At 32.9% G+C, this 20,825-nt stretch overlaps 2 protein-coding genes across 3 annotated transcripts; one reads left to right on the forward strand and one right to left on the reverse strand.

Moving 5' to 3' along the window:
* Positions 1-19,873, reverse strand: LOC105332450 (neuroglobin). 2 transcript variants are annotated; one of them, XM_066088429.1, is made up of 4 exons: positions 19,781-19,873; positions 2,756-3,056; positions 2,137-2,365; positions 1-277 (listed from the first exon to the last, which is right to left on the reverse strand). In XM_066088429.1, exons 1-4 carry the CDS (start codon positions 19,857-19,859, stop codon positions 128-130), a joined length of 759 nt encoding a protein of 252 aa, XP_065944501.1. In that variant the 5' UTR covers positions 19,860-19,873; the 3' UTR covers positions 1-127. The 2 variants fall into 2 exon arrangements, with proteins under 2 accessions (XP_065944501.1, XP_034323744.2); XM_034467853.2 differs by having other exon boundaries at positions 2,756-3,077; positions 19,781-19,867.
* On the forward strand, positions 7,863-11,782 carry LOC105341275 (uncharacterized). The gene is made up of 2 exons (XM_066088849.1): positions 7,863-7,962; positions 9,345-11,782. Exons 1-2 carry the CDS (start codon positions 7,940-7,942, stop codon positions 11,359-11,361), a joined length of 2,040 nt encoding a protein of 679 aa, XP_065944921.1. The 5' UTR covers positions 7,863-7,939; the 3' UTR covers positions 11,362-11,782.
* Positions 19,874-20,825: the final 952 nt, after the last annotated feature.

Below are 20,825 nucleotides of genomic sequence, written 5' to 3' on the forward strand. Positions count from 1 at the left end.
AGAGAGATGAACGTGATACACTAATTGCCATCTTAGCTAAAACGCTAGTGGTAAACAATAATCTTTTTCTAATGCTGGAAATACACGTATCAATGGCACTGGTTGTATTGCAGATATCCTAATCATGCTAGTCTATTGCCTTAGGAGTATCGTTAAATCCCTGTGATAGTTCGCGTATAATGAATTTCACTGTTTTCCGATATATGTTATCCATGTTGGCCGAATAGCGATCCCCAAGCGTTTCCTTGACGGCGATCAAAAATGGCTCCTCTATCCTCTAAAAAATAAAAATGTGCAATAAGATAACAAAGTTAATCATATCCAAATATACAATACATGCTTATATTGTCGGGTATTTAGAAAATAACTTTATTCAAGTATTACATTGTACTATCACCAATATTGCGTGAGCATTTACTTTTTTTGTTATCTTAATTGACCTCGTCCACAAAATTTAATGTTCATCAAGTGAGAAGCATGATAAATGTACTGCCAAGAACCATTGATCACGAATTCGAATTTATGCATCCTCAAAAATTTATGGTTTACATTCAGAAAAATTCCTAGATTCAATGACCTTTAAGAGACAGAAATTAGAGTGTGAAAAGTCCCATTTAAATAGTCCACTATCTGTGTGCATTCTAGCGCAACAAAGGGAGAAAAGTGATTTAAATTCAGACAATGAATCGATTTGACACCTAACAGAAATTTACACGTACAGCCATTCGAACTTAAAAATGACTAGAGGAATTCTTCAAGAAGAAATGCGGAAATCTATCTCCATACGATCCTGTGATTATAAGAATATTCTTTGGGGAATTATCAATTAATTATTTAATAATCATTAAGTGTCTCTCGATACTCTAAATACTGCGTTGTTTCTATCATCAATGATCATCTTTTGACACGTTTTTTTTTCCATCAGATGTAGAAAACCCTCCTTAATACTGTCCTTTACAAAAATTTAGATGATTGAGAATCAAAATTTGTACATGTACAAATTTTGATTCTCAATAATCTAAATTTTTGTAAAGGACAATACAAATAAGAGTTTTCTTCTTAAAGGGAACTGTGTGTCATTATGTATCGTATGAATTGATGGCTGATCATACTTATAAGGCTGCAAGAACATTTCCATCGATTTCCTTTTCTTGGCGATTGTTGAAGGGTATTTTTGAACGATCATAATACTTTTTTGTTTATGATACTGTTCATGTACATATAGATCTGCAGGATTCTCTGAACACAATAAGGGTATGATAAATATTACATTTCTCGTTTGTTCTCAAGAGCTCAGGTTTGTATTATAGCGATACCTTAACAAGCTTCCATTTTTTTATTTTAACAAAGAATAACTTTTCTGTCGTTTTATTCCATATATTTTATATAAAGAATTTTAGAAACCAGCAATTGTTCTACTCAGCCATTTTTGGTGAGAATAAACATATTCATAAATCGATCAAATTTTGCGATTCGAGTAAATATGACTGTTGCCACAAAAATGAATACGGTGAAAAAGCTTACTTGAAAGAAAATTTTGAAAAAGCAATATAATTGAAAATCTAATTTTTGTCGAGAAAAGAACATATTTCATTTGTAAATTATAATCTTAAGTTATTAAATATAATCTTAAAGTGAAGTACAATGTTAACGCAGATATTTATATTTTTCAGTGTGTTTTTTCTGTGATAACTCGACTCTGATTGGCCCAATACATTTAATCAATGAATATTTTAATACACTGTATTAAATCGTGCAATCGCTACAAATTTTAAGCTATACTGAATCATCATTCTTTGAATATTATGGGGTGATCAAATACAGTCGGGCGTGATCAAATCTATCATAAAGCCCTCGGGTTGTATTGAGCTTAATTTGATTTTATTATCCCGATCGTATTTGATCACATGATAATACCCAAGAAGTGATTCCTTAAATATAACAAACCTACAGCATGTATATAATGACAAAAGCAAACTAACAGCGTATGTATTTGTATTGGACAAGCTATCTGCGAATGATGCAAAACAAACATAAATAGAAAACATTTAGTTAATAGAAAATTCTTAAATGGTTTTCCTGGAAACATTAATTTTGTCATTTGACATTTTCCAAATTTATCAAATTGAGACTCACGCTAAAAATCATGAAATTGAACTCGGGCAAGCGTCTGTGAGATTTCCCCACCCCTCGCAGCATCTCCATGACGTAATCCGTGTCCCCCATTGAACAGATGGCTTCGTCGAGTGTATGCATCACCAGCATCACGTGGTTCTGGAAGATCTTGTTCTGGAGGAGGTCGGAAGATTCCTTGTAGTCTCCAAACTTGAAGAACTTCCGGAGATCGTCATACTCTTGGAACATTCTGTTGAAACCAGATATTTCTAAATGTTGTTTTATTTTTGAATTTATTTCATTTTTAATGGTATTACTGCGATTCCCAAAGATTGATACAGTATGAGCAAAATTTATATTGTATACTCATGTACTGGTATATTAAATCATGTATGTACTCATATTGTGTTTTAACATTAGAATAAAAAATGTTACAAAATAAAAAAAAATATGAAAGAACAAACAATGATACCGATTTAAATGAAATAATTTTAATCACAGGCACCTGACTATATAGTTATATTTTTCTTTATTAAACAAGATACATGTATTAAATAATATAATAGCACATTGTATTTTAAGGTAGAGGATACCATTTTATTTGTTTGAAATGAGAAGAGTGCATGTGTGTTCAATTTACCTGAGAAACATTGTGACACCTGTAGCATGCAAGTCTCTGGCGATGCCTTTCCAAGATTTGATGATTTGATATTTGTCACGTGTGGTCAGGGAACATCGAGTATCCATCACAGAAACACTCCGAATCCACTTCCGCTGGGGAGACCGGTTGAGACATGGCTTAGCGGTGCTCGAAATCTTTTTCCGGATCTCCAGCGGAAGTTTCTTCTCTACTGGGCTGGAAGGTTGCCGTATCAGATACACATCCGGGTCGAAAGGTGAAGGACATTTGTCAGTTTTAATGGACAGTGTGCATCCCATTTCTGCAACCATACAGATTTTGGCTTTGAATGAAAGTTTTAAGGCAACAGTCTTGATTATAGTCAATTTGACCAAAGTTGATGATGATGAAAGTCGGTATTATATTTGTTTCCAAATGAAGAAATATCTTTTTTTTTCTGTGTATTCATTAATATGAATTACAAAGACATGATTAATTAATAAACACACGTTCTGAGAGGTATAATTATCTAGCGATATCTCATTAATTTACGAATAAGAAATCATTTTAATGATGAACATGGAACTCAAATGAGAATGACTTAAGGTCATAAAGTATTTTCATAATCTTTATGATCAAATATTTCGTTAACTTATAAGAGATCACGCAATAGAACTATGTTTTACATTGCATGCCTCCCTCTACTCAAGCATTTGGAAAGTGCAAGATTCCTTACTTGTCAAAACTGCCGAATTTGCACAATAATGTCCACGTGATATCTTAAGCTTAAAAAAGATTACGTTAAAATGGAGATTTCATTAGAAACCATGTTTTTATTATCTTTCTATTGAAAGATTATATGAACGACTATATAAGCGAAAGAAAGGGTTGATTTAGACACAAAGATTTAAGTTAGGTAAATGAGTTGATGATATTTGGAATGTAGAGGGAATGTACAAATGAACATTAAATTTTACGTAATATTGTTGTCCGTACAGAATTGACATTTGTTTTCGGTAGATTATACAGTATCGGGGAGTCTTGTAGAAACAACAAAGAATATACGACAAACAAGCTTTAAAAAAGCGTTAAATAGTTAATTATAGTAACTTCTACATATGGAAAATCGGCCCCTCCCTCTATGGACTATAGAAGATATCTATATTGTGTGATTTTATATTTGCTTTATCCAGGGAGCTAAAATAAATAATATTTTCGCGAGGCATAAGACGCGAATATGAACCGACACCATTTCAAAGAGAAATTAACATAAAATCACACAATAATCTCATATAATTTGACATATATTTTATAGTTTTTGGAGAGCTTGAACTTCACGGACTTGCACGGGCTAACCTCCGAGTTCCGTGTAGCCGTAGTAACCATGGTAACCTTCACATGTATGGAAAATTGAATGTTCCTTTCTGTAACGTAGTGATCGACGTTAAAAATGCTAGTAATTCACATACTGAAATTACTCATTTTTTATGGATAATAAAACAGATGTAAATATACAGTAATCAATATCGTGTTTCACCGTTATTTTATAGTGCTCTTTTTGAGTTATGAAGGCTAACGTGGGTTATGCATTCTTTTTTCTGCAATGGCAATGCAAGCTACCTTCATATCTATACAAAATACCATTTTAGAAAGCATTTTATTGTTTACACCCACCCCAGATATTTTTTCATCTGTATATGTACATCAACAACGTGTTTTTACGGAAGCCCTGGGAGGACATTGACTTACTTTTTAATTATTATGAGCCCTGGAAGGACATATTAACTTACTTCTTAAGTTACGACTTATTCATTATGACTTAATTGTTATTATTTGATTAGACTGTTTTAAATTTCAAGCTCAGATCATGTAAAACGTGCTCAAAGAATTTTACGGATTAAAAGGGGAACAAAAAATAAAAGCCTTAATTATTATAGTTGTTTGCAACCTCTTTTTCGATTCCATTCAAATGACTGGTGTTAAACATTTTATGTACTTAGTACATTGTAAAAGTATGTCAAACCAAAGAAAAGAGGCGTAGTAAGTTCTAAGAAGCTTGGGATTCATTGTTGGATTAATCTATTTAAGGATATCGAGGATACTAGAATGTTCAACTTGGACAATCAAGTTGTGAAAGAGTGTCTGTGACTTTGCTTCACGCACGCCTTTCACACTGATTTGGATAGAATAGCAAGTCACAGGAATTCTCATAAAATTCGGCCACAGAGAGGATATGCTGAACTGCCTTAATTCTGGTAAACCAGATGTCTTGTATTTTGTGCCTGAACTGACTGACGGACAAACACCTTAAAACACCTGTGAATGCTGAAGATGTTAACGTTTGTATTACATGTACATGTAATTTGTATGGAAAGAAGAGTAGTGTAGAGGTCATAAAGCTTGTGAACTTATAATGTAATTAAACCCGTTGTTCAAATCCCAGTTCATTCCTATGAATCTTTGGAATTATTCATTGAATTGAATGACGTTCTCAAAGACTACGTATTAACAAATCACAAAAAATTAGTACAATTATTTGGTTCGTGTGTGTAGAACATTTTCAATGGCATTGTTTCCAAAATATTTTCTGTTTCATTACTTGTTCAAGGGCATTTCAGATCATTAATTTTGTTACTGCTGCAAATAAACAGGGCATAAAACTAAACTATCCGTGTTATTCCTTTCCGCACATGATAGATTGCATAAATCATAATAATTTAGCAATTACTACTCCCTTTTCTCGACACTACCAATTACATTATGTATCTAATGCTTCCCTCATAACATATAGTCAATCAAATCAAAATAGTGGTACATATGAAGGACTTGAGCTACATATATATACTTCTTGTTTCTTGCATGTACTTATTACTTACTTGTTATTTATTAATTTTTAATACTTACCTCCTATTACTTAATACTTGCTTGTTAATTGTTAATTGTTAATTTTCTTAACTTTTAATACTTATTCTTTACTGGTTATTTATGTTATTTATTAATTCTTAATACGTATTTGTTCATTTTGTTATTTTCTAGTTATTTCTGATTTTATTTTAATTTTTCATCTCTACGACAATCAGCCCCAGTCTCAGGATTAGAAACCCCAACATGTCTTTGCCAAATTACCATATAAGCATGTGTTTTAACATGAACCTAGATACCCCTGGTAAAGAAGGTTTTTACACCTAAAAGTGTGATGACAGTCCAAGTCAATAAGCATTTCAATTCAGTTGAATGGATGTCTAAAAGTTATAAATATTGGCATACAGTATGTATTTTGTATTTAAGAATAAAAATGTTTAAAAAAAAAAATACATGTATCATTTATAGTTTTTGGGAGTTGATTTTAATCAACTCTCCTATGCAGTTACTCAGGCAAAACGAAAGTGAAACAGTGTTTGGACCTAAGCACAAATCAACACCGCTGACAACATTTAGTTCTAATCAATAAATTCGATGTAATGAGTTCTTAAGCATTGTTTTTCAAGGAAACTAATTTATAGATACCTTGTAAATAGTCAGATTTTAAATGGTACGAACAATTTAGATATTTTTTGAAGTCGTACATTTTATGTATTCCTACGCCAGAGTTCAATATAGTCTCGTTCAACCAGACGCTCGGCTGTCTCCGTAAATCGCCGACAAGCAGAGAGTCACTCTTGCTTGTCGGAGATTAATGGATGTACAGCTGAGAGTCTGGTTGAACGAGACTAGAGTTCAATTTTGATTGGATCCATACAATTTCTCATAATTATTTCGATTACTGATACGCAGTTTGATGGACTAATTCTTTGAATATTACACAACATGATTGATATTGAATTTTCACGAATTTCCTGTAGGAGAATTCATATTATAAAAATGTGCGTAATTCAAATACTTATAGGAATTTACTTGCCATGCATGCAAAATTACATATCGTTGATTTTAAAATAAATAATAATCGATAAAATCAACTCCCGTCAGTACTTCAGTACTTTGATTCATGTTTAGCATCAATTTTCAATACATCTCATTTGGATACAGAAAAAAAATTCTCTCCTGTACAAGCCAACTTGTATGTGTAAGCATGGTAAAAGTTAATATTTTTTTAAAAGTGCAGGCTATTACAATTTTACCCTTTCTTTTCTCAGTTAATTTACTATGCGAATTTGATATTTTTTTTTTAAATTTTCAAAAGGGAAGGGAGCTTATAATTTTAAAATGTTTTCTGGACCTTCAACCTTCAAAGTTGAGAAATAATGAAAGAAAGAAAGATTTATATATGAAATTTTAAATCTTTTGCCTTTCTTATGTTTTTCATCCTTGTTTAAGTACATTCCAAAATATTCAAATGACTAACTGTTAGTCAGTGTAAATTACTATTCCAGTTTTTGTAAAATACATACATGTAGAGGTAAATGAAATTATCATAATATATAGCACAACAGTTACTGCTTTTTTTATCCCGAGAAAGTCAGCAAACCTAGATTTTTAAAAATTTGAAAGAATAATAAGATTGTATTTAACACAATGCATTCACATGTGTCCTGGAATACCAATCTCGAAGTCAAAGTATGATAACAGTTTTTTAATCTTACCCATCAAAATTCATGTAAAGAATATTTTTTTTTGCCCTCAAAATGGGCAAAAATAAAGACTGGTGTAAAAATGTTTAGTTCTCATAAATTTTTTTTACTGTATAGTTATTTTAAAAGAAAGTTAAAGTTTGTTGGCATATGACAGTGACAGAATTACATATTGAATATTCAAAACCAATATATGTCTCGGGTGCATAAAAAATATTCTTTGTATTTATAAAAACCAATCTTCGCTGAAACTAGTATTGTCAGTGTCCATGTCGAACGGTACGCCACCGCCACGTGTTATTTATTCATTGCCGTCTTATCAAATGATAATTAAGTCAAAATCAATAAGTCATAACAATCTTCTTCCAGGGCTCATAACAATTAGGAAGTAAGTCAATGTCCTCCCAGGGCTTCCGTAATTATTATATCATACGAAGAAAAGTGAAAAATTACCTTTATTCACAAGTATTTATTCAATTTCATTTTTGAATATATACTTTTTAAGATAACTAACCTTCAAAACGGATTTTAAAAAAAGTTTTCAAAGTTGAAACAAAATGAAAGTACATCACCTGGATAAGAAACTTACCATACCTAAAAATAGCATATAATTCCACAGGCAAGAAAAGCATTCAAAATGGAGTCATTTTCATCAAGAATGTAAGTGAGCTTCAATCTTCTAATTTTTATCTAATGTAGTCAAAACATTAGAAAGCAGAAAAAAGGTGTGTTAATTGATAGATTTTTAATGTTTCTTTATTTACCAACAATGAAAAGCTGGTATAGTTTAAACAATATTTATTTAGTAAATTGCATCATACATGTACATATTATATTATTATACTTTCAAATACTGAAATCTAATTGGTTCAGACGCAGTTGATAATCCGTTCTATTACCCTCAGCATTAGCAACACACTTAGCAACGGGTAACACAACGAATTGTTACATGCGCGTAAATTATGCGCGTACTGTTCGTCCTAGAATTCACGTAAAGCAGTAAAAAATTATCTAAAATTAAGACATTCAGCATAATAAAATAAATAGTGCCTGTTTGGGAGGATAACAGTTGAAATTGACACCCCACGACACCCATGTCAATTTCAACTGTTACCCTCCCAAACAGGCACTATTTATATAATGACAGTACATAGAAGATTGAAAAACAAGCAAGAAAGGCTTATGTTAATCTCGCTCTCGTCAGTTTACAAATGAGAGGTGGTATGCATCACGTCCTAAATCGACTATAAGCAAACTGACAATAATTATCCCCCTTTAATTCACTGAAAAAAGCTAATTCTTTTATCCTTTTTAATATGTAACAATTTTTTCAAATAGTAAATGTAAATTTTTAACAATCCAAGGATTATAGTTTATAAAATAAATCACCTCTACTTCAGCATTAAATTGTCCTTCTAAAATGGCATAGATTGCAAATTCCAAAAAGTAAAATATGCTATTAATATAGAATTTTATTGTATGTAACATTATTTCAGGTCAAATGGAAAATCGTTTCCACTGCGCAAAATTCCTACGAAATATCTCATTCAAAACGCAAAGGTGCACAATGGTTTTTTTTAAACTGTTAAATCAATAAAATCTAAGAATGGAAATTGATTCAATGAAATGTTATGTTGTGAAATGACTCATCGATCCTTGTTTTGAATATCCTCTGACAAAATAGGAACTTACATACATATTACATGTATATCAGATCGAATTTACCGTTTGATTTTGCTTAAACAGTAGTAAGAAAATGTATCACTTCCGATAGGTCAAATAAACAAGTGAAATGAGTACATAAATGCAAATAATATGAGGTAAATTCAAAACTAAAAAAGTTAATAATCATACATGTATACCCCCCCCCCCACACACACACAAAGATGTAAAGATGCATTGCTTTAATATGCAGGCCACTTGGAACAACATACATGTACTAGGTTGATTTCTATATGATATGATGCGTAAAATGTAAATGAAAAAAACAAGGTTTCTCTTAATTTTTAAATTTTGAAAAATATGCATATTATTATAAACAGAGGCAATGGACTGCAGCACATGTCAGAGTCCTTGTTTGTGGGGATGTGTCAGATGGTTGGGACCTTAAAACAGGTGGTCATAAGGAGGGAGACAGTGGATATCAACGATATGCTGAACAGACAAATAAAAACTAATAATAAAGTTATTAGGATGCTGAGTGGAAGTCGCAGAGAAGGTTTCAGACTGAAGGGATCAGATTTAGACTATATGTACTGGCCAAACAACCACCGAGTGATCATAGACATTTCTCAGTATTGCAACACAGCCAATACAACCTTGATTCTCTCTGACAGTTCTGAGAGCCCACCAGGATTCGCTTTACTTGAGTTACTGACACGATCAAAATGCAGAGAAGTCCAATTAGCATGTGTCACAATGAATGATCGAGTATATATATCTAGTTCTACATTCAGACAGTTAACATGTTCATCACTTATTCCAAATTCTATCGAACATGGACCCTGTGGTAGTGGTTATATAGCAGAGACAGTCGAATATGACTTTGCTTGGAGTTTTGTTAGTGACTGTTGGCCTCCGTCTGCCTCCTCATGGATAGACAGATGTCACTCATGGCCTGGCCCTGAAGTTGTTGATGACATCATCAGGAATGGTATTCACTTTGTAGCAATTGGACACCCATTAGGACCACACACAAATGAAGAATGGAGAATTTCGTTTTCGCAGGCAGAATATAAAATTGTGAACTCAATGAACCACTGTCAGTTTTTGACTTATGGATTGTTAAAACTTTTTCTTAAAGAAGTAATGAATCAACAATCAGAAGACGCCAATAAGCTGCTGTGTTCCTATCACATGAAGACAACAGTTTTCTGGGCAATTCAACAAAACACACTGCCTCACTGGTGTCCACAAAATCTCCTGGCTGGTTTCTGGGTCTGCTTTAAACTCCTCCTTAAATGGGTGTATAAGGGAGTTTGTCCTAACTTTTTCATACCACAGAACAACCTGTTTCTGACAAAGATCCATGGCCCAGCACAAAACAGATTGTTCCTACAGTTACATGCATTGTACAAGAAAGGTCTGGCCTGTCTGTTACAGAGTTCCTCCATCAGGTCCTACATCATTGATGTCCTGTACAATCCTACACTTTCTATTTGTACAGATGAGAGTACAATGAGGTCTCAAGTTGATTATGATGTAGAACTTGTCAAAGAGGCATCTATGGTCAGCATACACACAACAAACCTATTTCGCCTTATCAAAGCCATTCACACCTTAGAACAGTTGGTATATTCACCCCTGACACACTATCAAGCTGTTACGATGCGGAAAGTTACAGCCACCTTATTTCAGTATACTGCATTTCAGTTACAAAATTTGTACACCAACACAGTTTGCAATAAACAGCTATATATTGCGGACAAAATATCCTGTCAAATGCTGAAATTAGCAGCCAAGTTTGGGTGTGTTTCTGATATGTTGTACATTGCCATTTATTATTATAAGACACTCCGATACAGGGAAGCTTTTATTGTTTTAGAGATGACAAAGGTCAAGTTAGCACAGCCGTATCTGATGTATAGGGGACGTGTAGACAGAGAGAGGTACACTGAGGCTGTAGGGGGACAGTCCTGGTCTACAAAGATGAGACAGGCCGTAGCATGTGATGTTAGACTTAGTAACAAAATCGGTTATATCAGTGATCTGTTACTGGAACAACAGTCTGCTCTGCATGATATGGCTATTCCTGTATTATTTATCCCAGTGTTTGTAATGTTACATTTCCTGGAGTTCTTGTGTTACAGACACGTTGATACAACATTATCACAAGCAGCTCTATGTGAGCTTCAGATCCTAGTCCACCATGATCAGGGTCAGTTTGTGGCTGATATTTTCAGAGACATCTCTTGGGAGATCCTGGGGATCTGTCAACAGATCACAGGAAACCTCCGAGCTGCTCTTTATTCATACAAACAGTCACTCACGCAGCATCCAATCAACAACATACAAACTGCTACTCATAGAAGAATACAGGATATACTCTCACACCAGTAAATACCTAAGTAATTCGGAACACCAGTAAACAGCTAAGTCTATTTCCCTCGGCTTCTCTTTTGGAAATAAACTTGCTCTCGGGGAACTGGAATCTTGCCGACTCCCTTAATGGTATACTTTAATTGTATAATATCATCTCTGCATAATGCTACAAACCCTGAATCACGTTATTTCTACAAAAGCATTTTACAACTGGACACGTTTTATATGATTTGTTTTTAATTTGTGAAAATTTCCTTTGTTTGCTCACAGAACATGAAACCTAGCAGTACCTTTTGTCTAAAGGTGCAGTGTTTTTTCTGTGACGTTTATTGGCTAATATAGAACTGCTGATATATCAGTTATTGAGTGATATTTGTGATCATTACCTAATCAAAGGGATTATGTTGTCTTAATACAGATTAAATATTTTCGTCTATTTTGTATGCGTTTTCAGTTTTTCTTTCCTATTGAAACTAATCTATTGAACTGCCATTCAATACAGACTTGCGATCTATTGGACCGATAACATACGTATTTCGGAAAAACCTAGGATAATTTTAACAGGAGGTTGGACTTTAATTGTTGTATCAAACAGCAATGAGACCTTAGCCTGTCCATTTTATTCCTGACTCCTCAGGCATGGCTCTTTTAAAACATCAAAATTTGTCTGCCTTTTGTGCTAAGTCTTATACGCAATCTATGCATATTTCATTCGAAACAAGAGTCATTTTAAACCTGTTTTGGTGCAAGAAATAGATGGTTTCGTCCCACTGAAAGCCCATTTTTCCCAAAATAAATGAATCTATATCAAAGTGAGACAAAGAGACAGGAAGATCAACATGATTCCTACATGTAGATATGATACCACTCAATCACACACGGTGTGTTTTTGCATTTGGACTTTGAGGAGGGTAATACAAACAAGAATCCATTTAAAAAACTTTTCAGTAAGAAAAGTTCATGCTGAACAAGAGGGTACAGGGGCCACATCGCAAACTTGAGCAACAATAGCCATAACCCTGATCAAATCAGCATTACAAATTCAAAGTATCAAAGTATATCTCGACAATTTAACGATGTCCAATCCTAAGCAATGTTCGATAACTCTAATTCACCTAGAATTTTTTTATTCGTACAATTAATATGTCTATTATAGACAAATTCAATTAGTCTTTTAGTATTCAAATTACACACAACTATTCAAAGAACTACTCGGCTTAGTCTTTCCACGAAGATATACTACATAAAGATAAAGGGGTTCGAATCACCGATGCACCGGTACAACTGTTGTTTTTACTAATTTGATCTCAACTAGAATATTTATTTCATTATATCATTCTTGGCCAACATTGCAATACTTTTGTGAAATGCATGGATGCCATCAAAATGTTTCTTTTTTTACTTTATTTCATTCATAAAGTTTGACGATAAATAACACTTTTATGATGAAATAAAAATACTTTGAAGCTTTAATACAGAAAATCTTGCCCAAAAGAAAAAAAAATAAATCTTCTAACTTTTATCAAAATATATCTATGTTAAATTTCAAGCTTTTTTTGTTGTTTCACTATTTGTGAAAAGAGTTTTTTCTCTATTCCTATTTGAAAATCCACACCCTCCCCTTTTAAAGCCCCCATATTTCTCCAGGGAATCATGATTTGAACAAATTTTAATCTGCACAACGTGTGCTTTCACATAAGTTTCAGCCTTTTTAACCTAACGATTTCAAGGAGAAGATTTTAAATTATTTTCTCTATATATTTTCATGTGAAAATTCCATCTCACATTGTAGCCAGATCCTACCACGGGGGATCATGATTTGAACAAACTTGAATCTACGTTTCCTGAGGACGATTGCCCACAAGTTTAAACTTTTCTGGCAAAATATTATTTTTAAAAGGAAGATTTGTGAATAATACCCAAAATTGTATCAATAATTCCAAATTATCCCCCATTTTCCCATTTTAAAAAAGCGTACGTGGCCTTTCATTCGAATCCTGTTGATCCAATAATGATTTGTGCCAAGTTTTGTTGGAATTGGTCAATTTCTTTTTAGAACAAGATTAAAACCAAGTTGAATGATATTACCGAAATTTCTTTTCGATGAGTGCAAAATATCTTTTGATCTTCATGAACAATATTACGTTTTTCGCACAGATAGAACCATTTTAACAAGAGCTTGGACTTTGGGTAGTTGTGTCAAACAGCAATGTGACGTAGACCTGCATGTGTATTTCTTTGATAGCCACTCAGCTATGGCTCTTTGAAATCAACATATTTTGTCTGACTTTTGAGCTAGACTATGCAATCGTATGCATATTTTGCTGGAAACCGCGTCATTTTTAACTTGTTTTGACGCAAGGAAAAGATAACTACGCTCTACTGAAAGTCCAAGGTCTTATCAAAATGGTTCTAAGAATAATCAATAAATTCATAAATACGCGTATATATTCAAGTCTTACTTTTTATAACATAACGTTACTGAGCAGTCTGATATTTCTGTTGATTCGTCCTTGTTTTACCTTCTTTTATCTTGGTTCAGGCCCCCCCCCCCCCCCCCCCCAGGTAATAATAAAAAATCTTTTATCTGATCATGTTTCACTACGTTACTTCCATATAAATGCTATACAATTATATTAAACCTGATAAAATCTTATTCCATTACACTATGCATACATATCGATATACTGGTTATTCTTTTATCTTTTGTTTATTGAAATTAATCATGAATTTTTCTCAAAGCCCCTTTAAGCATGTAAAATATCTTAATTAAGTAGATTCATTATCTAGCTTTTCAACTTCGGTTTTTGATACATTTAATTCATATAATATAATCATATCCAATAGTATACAAAACCTATAAATAGAACTCGGACAATTAGGATGCATGGTTAATTCCACCAGTATATAAATATCACCGTTTAATGTAAACGATAAAAAATTTCAACTAAATAAGGTTAGTTATAATTATGCTACATGCAGTAACCCCGTCTATTTCAAACAAACAAAGTGTAAACTAATGTAAATCAAAGTACTGAAGAACTGAAGGGAGTTGATTTTGTCGATGTTTATTTATTTTAAAATCATTGAAACGTTATTTTGCAAGACAAGTACATGTAGTTTCTAATTTGAATTACGCACATTTTTATAATATGAATTTTTGGACTTTTTCGACAAGAATGTCGAGAAACCCCCATATGAATTATGTTAAATAATATTTAAAAATATAATTGATTCAATCAAACTATGTATCAGTAATAGAAATATTTCTCGAAAATTGTATTGATCCAAGCAATATTACAATCTAGTCTCGTTCAACCAAACGCTCGGCTGACACCGTAAATCTCCTACAAGCAAGAGAGACTCGATCTCTGCTTGTCGGAGATCTACGGAGACAGCCGAGCGTCGAGTTGAACGAGACTATATTGAACTCTGGCGTAGGAATACATTTAATCTAAATAAGATTGAAAATTGATGCTAAGCATAAAAACTATAAATAATACATGCATTATTTTTTAATCATTTTTATTTTTAAAGACAAAATACATATGCCAATATCTATACCTTTTCAGACATCCATTCAATTGAATTGAAATGCTTATTGACTTGGACTGTCATCACTCTCTTAGGTATGAAGACCTTCTTTATGAGGGGTATCTAGAATCATGTTTAAACACATGCTTATAGGGTACTTTGGCAAAGAAAGTCTTAAATGTTCGGGTTTCTAATCCTGAGACTGGAGCTGATTGTCGTAGAGATGAAAAATTAAAATAAAATAAGAAAAAACTGGAAAATAACAAAATGAACAAATAAGTAATAAGAATTAATAAATAATCAGTAATTAAAAGAATAAGTATTAACAGTTAAGAAATGCAAATTAACAAGCAAGTATTAAGTAATAGGAGGTAAGTATTAAACATTAATAAATAACAAGTAAGTATTAAATAACAACAAGTAAGTAATAAGTACATGCAAGAAACAAGAAGTATATACATGTAGCTCAAGTCCTTCATATGTACCACAGTTTTGATTTGATTGGCTCTATGTTATGAAGGAAGCATTAGATACATAATGTAATTTGTAGTGTCGAGAAAAGGGAGTAGTAATTGCTAAATTATTATGATTTATGCTATCTAAACATGTGCGGAAAAGAATAACACGGATAGTTTAGTTTTATGCCCTGTTTATTTGCAGCAGTAACAAAATTAATGATCTGAAATGCCCTTGAACAAGTAATGAAACAGAAAATATTTTGGAAACAATGCCATTGAAAATGTTCTACACACACGAACCAAATAATTGTACTAATTTTTTGTGATTTGTTAATACGTAGTCTTTGAGAACGTCATTCAATTCAATGAATAATTCCAAAGATTCATTGGGATGAACTGGGATTTGAACACCGGGTTTTATTAAGTTCACAAGTTCTTTGAACTCTTTACTACGAGTTTCTTTCTTCTTTCCATACAAATTACATGTACATGTAATACAAACGTTAACATCTACCGCATTCACAGGTGTTTTAAGGTGTTTGTCCGTCTGTCAGTTCAGGCACAAAATATCTGTGGCCGAATTTTATGAGAATTCCTGTGATTTGCTATTCTATCCAAATCAGTGTGAAAGGCTTGCATTAAGCAAAGTCACAGACACTCTTTCACAACGGGGTTGTCCAAGTTGAACATTCTAGTATGCTCGATATCCTTAAATAGATTAATCCACAAATGAATCCCAAGCTTCTTAAGAACTTACTACGCCTCTTTTTCTTTGGTTTGACGTACTCTTACCATACATAAAATGTTAAACACCAGCCATAGAGTCATTTGAATGGAATCGAAAAAGAGGTTGCAAACAGCTATAATAAGGCTTTTATTTTTTGTTCCCCTCTTAATCCGCAAAACTCTTGGAACACGTTTTACATTATCTTAGCTCGAAATTTAAAACAGTTTAATCAAATAATAACAATTAAGTCATAATGAATAAGTCGTAACTTAAGAAGTAAGTCAATATGTCCTTACAGGGCTCATAACAATTAAAAAGTAAGTCAATGTCCTCCCAGGGCTTCCGTATGTTTTTGTTTTTTGTGTTTGGGGGTTTTTTTGCTTGGTTTTTTTTTTTTTTTGGTTTTTTTTTTTTTTTTTTGTAAAACGCCCGTCCGTATGAAACAGAACATTTTCCGATTTGCAACAACAACAAATTAATTAATAACCCACTTCCAATAAAGAATATTAATTGAAAAAAAAAACCAGACAACTTGTTTATAGACAGCTGACATAAATACATGTATACTACAATTAGATATAAAGATGGCGGTGTGTGCGTCAAGTTAAAATTCCTGACGGTTTTTTTTTTGTATTAAAAAACTAATAAGTCATCATCTCTATCAACAAAGAAACGATGGCACAATGTACAGTATTTAGTTTGGCTATAGCAATAAACAAAAAAACATTTTAAAAATCTATGTGCAGTTCAGCAATTTAAGTAATGGTTATTCCATTAAGCATTCTTTCCCTTTGATCATGGTTTTCTCTGATGAATTCTTTTCCAATTTTTTATCTTTACAATGATTACCTTTGGTCATCAAATTGTTCCATTGGTTTTTGCTTCCACTAAAAACAATTAGATATGAAGCTCGGTTCAATATACCAGCGAGTTACTTTGTCCATGCAAGCTCCGAGAGAGGACCCACGTCATGGCTATGATTCTATTACATGCTATGAAACTGAGAATTTTACTTCTGTAGTAGCTTAATATCAAAATGCACACGTATAATATATTTTGTGAAATATACATTGTGATTTTATTCATCTTCTCTTATCTGTCCATTCGCCGATTGTAATTCATAAAATGTTTATGAAATTTGTGTTTGGTGAGTTGTACGACTTAAGGCTTACCATTTTAAGAATTAAAATGGTTTGGATGTATGAACAGAAAAAAAAGAGTTTGATTGAAAATGTCATTTCCAGGCAGAGTGGTATACAAACGGTACGTGTCATTGAGATAATACCGGGTATATTAGGTAATATTTACATCTTTCAGTGTTTTGTCTGTGATTACACTACGAATCGATTTAGTACTGTACAGCCCAATAAATTAAAATGACGTACTGTCGGGACACAAGCGGGGTTTTCATTATTAATTAATATTCTAATATTTAATCGTTCAGTTAAATATATATTTATTAAGGAACCATTCTTTGAATATTATACTGCTATAATTTTGGTCGGGGCGTGACCAAATCTATCATAAAGCCAACCAGGCTTTATTGGAACCCCGCTCTGCAGGCGTCTTATAGTGATTTTTCCTTCCGTCCGTCCTTCCGTCTGTCTGTTCGTCCGAGATCGCTTATCCGGAGCATATCTTCTTCATTTGGCCCAATATGTAGTTCATTCTTCACCCATTTCTAGGTCTAAGGTTAAGGTCATAGCAGAATTATATGTAAAATCCTTGTCCAGAGCATATCCTCTCTCTCCTTGGTCCAATATGGCTCATACTTCACTAACAGAGTGTATATGGTCAAAGAGTGTGCAGTGATCTTGAATAAAGTTTGTAGGTCATGGAGGTTAAAGATTATATCAGACCACGCAAATATTCTTTTTTTCCAGAGTTTATATACTCTCCACTAAGCCTTAATTGACTCATTCTTCACATAAACAAAGCTTTTTAGTAAGGGTATGCAAATTTCAAGGTCAAATGTGACAAAATTATTTGAAAAATCCTTGTCGGGCGCATATATATCTTCTTCCGTTTGGTCCAATCTGGCTCATACATACCCCACAGGGTGCCTTTGATCAAAAAGTATGCAGTAACCTTAAATGATGTTTGTATGTCAAGTGTCAAGGCCATGTCAGATCACACAAAAATCCTTTTTTTAAGAGTATATATACTCTCCCCTCAGCCCTATTTGGCTCATACTGCACATAAACACGGCTTTTGGGATATTTTATGGTGTGAAATGTCTTTAAAACAAGTAAATGTGAAGGTCACAGCAGATCTTTTTATAATTAGTTTTGGGCCGTACAATATTTCTTATCTGCTTAATCTTGCTGAGTTTGAACAAAAATGCCTGTATGCAAATTTCTGTTAAAAATTATCGATATAAATATTGATGTGATTTTGCCATCTGGGAATACGCGTATAAGATACCTTGCATAATAAATTTTAGCTAAGAATAACATTTTAAAGATGAATATAATAATGGTTATGAAAAGGTGCCATTATGCAATCATAAAATGATTTTTTTCCGGGTATGAAGATAAATAGATTGCTTTGTAAAAAATAACACACCTTGCGTTAGCGGATTATATACTTTTTGTGTGCATTTATTGCTACCTTCATTGCCTGTAGCAAACAACAAAGAAACATTTATACTGGTTTTAAGAAATGAGAGAGAGAGAGAGAGAGACAGACAGACAGACAGACAGACAGAGAGAGAGAGACAGAGAGTAACCAATTCTTCTAGGCCTATTTATGTAAAATTTGGCAATTCCTGAAAGTCAGCCCGTGCAGTCCGTGATGTTCGTGCTCTCAAAATGGCTAAAATTTTCATCGATAAAAAATCCATCTTAAACCTAAGACATCAGTGTATGATATTAACATTTTGTAGTAAATGTTGCTTTATTTTTATTCAAAGTTGTTATCTAGTTAGCTAAACAATTAATGCTTTTGGAAGCAGTTTAAAAAAACTTAATCTATACACATGTACATGTATTCATAGGCGGATAAATCGTTTTAAACTGCTTTGAACTAGATCGTGCAGATTTCAGTCTCGTCAAGTCTTTTTTTTTATAATTCACAACCGATTTTTGTACGAAATAGGAAGTAAATTTATTAGGGAATGTTAATGAAGGAACCCAAAACTGCCAGGATGTCCAGATGTAAAGTTTAAAACAGCACAGATACTTGGTCCATAAAATAGTAGCTGTTTCCGGCGATTGTCTTCTTTTACATTAACTTTTTCCTGCACTGCATGGTTTTATTTCCGTTCGAAGTCAGGTTACTTAAAATTAATCTATACAGCTAAGTGTATCTGTATTGTTGCCACAAAAAAAGGGGGGGGGTTGGGGTTCGTACATGTAATAATAATGAAAGTTCATCAAAGGAGACATTAAATATTAAAAAGGCAATACATTTGGTACTGTATAAACATGCATCATGAACAGTTATTTGGTGATCCATAAAAAAAACTACTAGTACACAGTTGATATCAGCATTAAATGGAACAAATTTACATCATGACAATATACGATGTAAATGCTCACGATGTCATGTATAATGTGCATATGGTAAAATCCCCGTTCATTCAAACGCATTTAGAAATAAATCAGCACAGTTACGAAATAAAAAGCCAAACCTTCAAATAACAGGATTAAGAATGGTTACTTGGTTCGAAAATTCATTCTTTTTTATGTAATGAAATAAATTTGAATAAAGGTCTTACTTTTTTTTGCCGCTTTTCCGCCCTCGTCAGCTTGTATTTTCATGCCTTTTATGCAACGGTATATTTCTGCTGTTTCCATGGACACCCACAACTGCTAGCATCTAGCAATATGATTGAGTGAAAATTGTCCTTGCATGTAATTTTTACTACTGAGAAACACTGGCGTATTAATTTCTCGAAATGTTGATAGATAAACATATATGTATAATACATTTATTTAGCACCTGTATCACCATTTCCGTTGCAGTGTTTACTATATACATGTACATGAATCCATCATACTATCGCATCTTAAAAAATTTTACCACATGAGAAATACCCGTTTCGCTACTTTTTATTTCAATATTAGAACCATTTTAACAAGACCGTGGACTTTTGGAACAGTAGGACGTAGCTATCAATTTCCTGCGTCAAAACAAGTTAAACACAAGTTGCTGTCCTTTAAAAAAGGACTACAATACGTGGACCATTTGCATGTGTTTCCAACGAAAAGGTGAAAGCCTTAAGATTATCAGAGATTCCACCGACTCTAGCCTCCTGCTTTTAACCACTAAATTTGTACGTTGTATTACGTATACATGTATGTATAGCCCTGACTTTTTTATCTCAGAATTTAAAGGGTTTATACTTCTCAAATAATTATGATCTATCTATGAATGAAATTTGCATGTATAGTATCAGGCATTTGGTGAATTCTACTATTTGCGCACACATTACGATTCGCACTTCTTTGTTAACTATGCAGTGACAGCTTTGTGTAAGTTAAAAAATTCATATTTTGATGCATTTTTCTTGATATTTAAACTTTTATACAGTGACATAATTATTCAATCATACTTAAAGTAGTCCGAGTATCGCACTACGTCATAATACGGATTTTACAATATTGGTTCGACTTTTACAAAGCGTTTTTGATACCCGGTATTGATTTTGCTCTACATCGCTGTTGTAAACAATGGCAATAATAAGCAATTAGAACGGTAATATATGTATTCTATGAGAGATAGAAATGATTAATGTTGAGAAACTCGATTCTGTTAAAGTA

The sequence above is a fragment of the Magallana gigas genome, chromosome 6 (assembly GCF_963853765.1).
Source record: "Magallana gigas chromosome 6, xbMagGiga1.1, whole genome shotgun sequence".
NCBI classification, from domain to species: Eukaryota; Metazoa; Mollusca; class Bivalvia; order Ostreida; family Ostreidae; genus Magallana; species Magallana gigas.

Bases quoted from the DNA above. Each gene is read 5' to 3' on its own strand.
- LOC105341275 (XM_066088849.1), top strand. From the start codon at position 7,940: ATGGAGTCATTTTCATCAAGAAT. The intron at 7,963-9,344 runs GTAAGTGAGCTT...TATTATAAACAG, and splicing joins GAGTCATTTTCATCAAGAAT to AGGCAATGGACTGCAGCACA.
- LOC105332450 (XM_034467853.2), bottom strand. From the start codon at position 19,859: ATGGAAACAGCAGAAATATACCGTTGCATAAAAGGCATGAAAATACAA. The intron at 3,078-19,780 runs GTAAGACCTTTA...TTTCATTCAAAG, and splicing joins CGGAAAAGCGGCAAAAAAAA to CCAAAATCTGTATGGTTGCA. The intron at 2,366-2,755 runs GTAAATTGAACA...TGGTTTCAACAG, and splicing joins GGTGTCACAATGTTTCTCAG to AATGTTCCAAGAGTATGACG.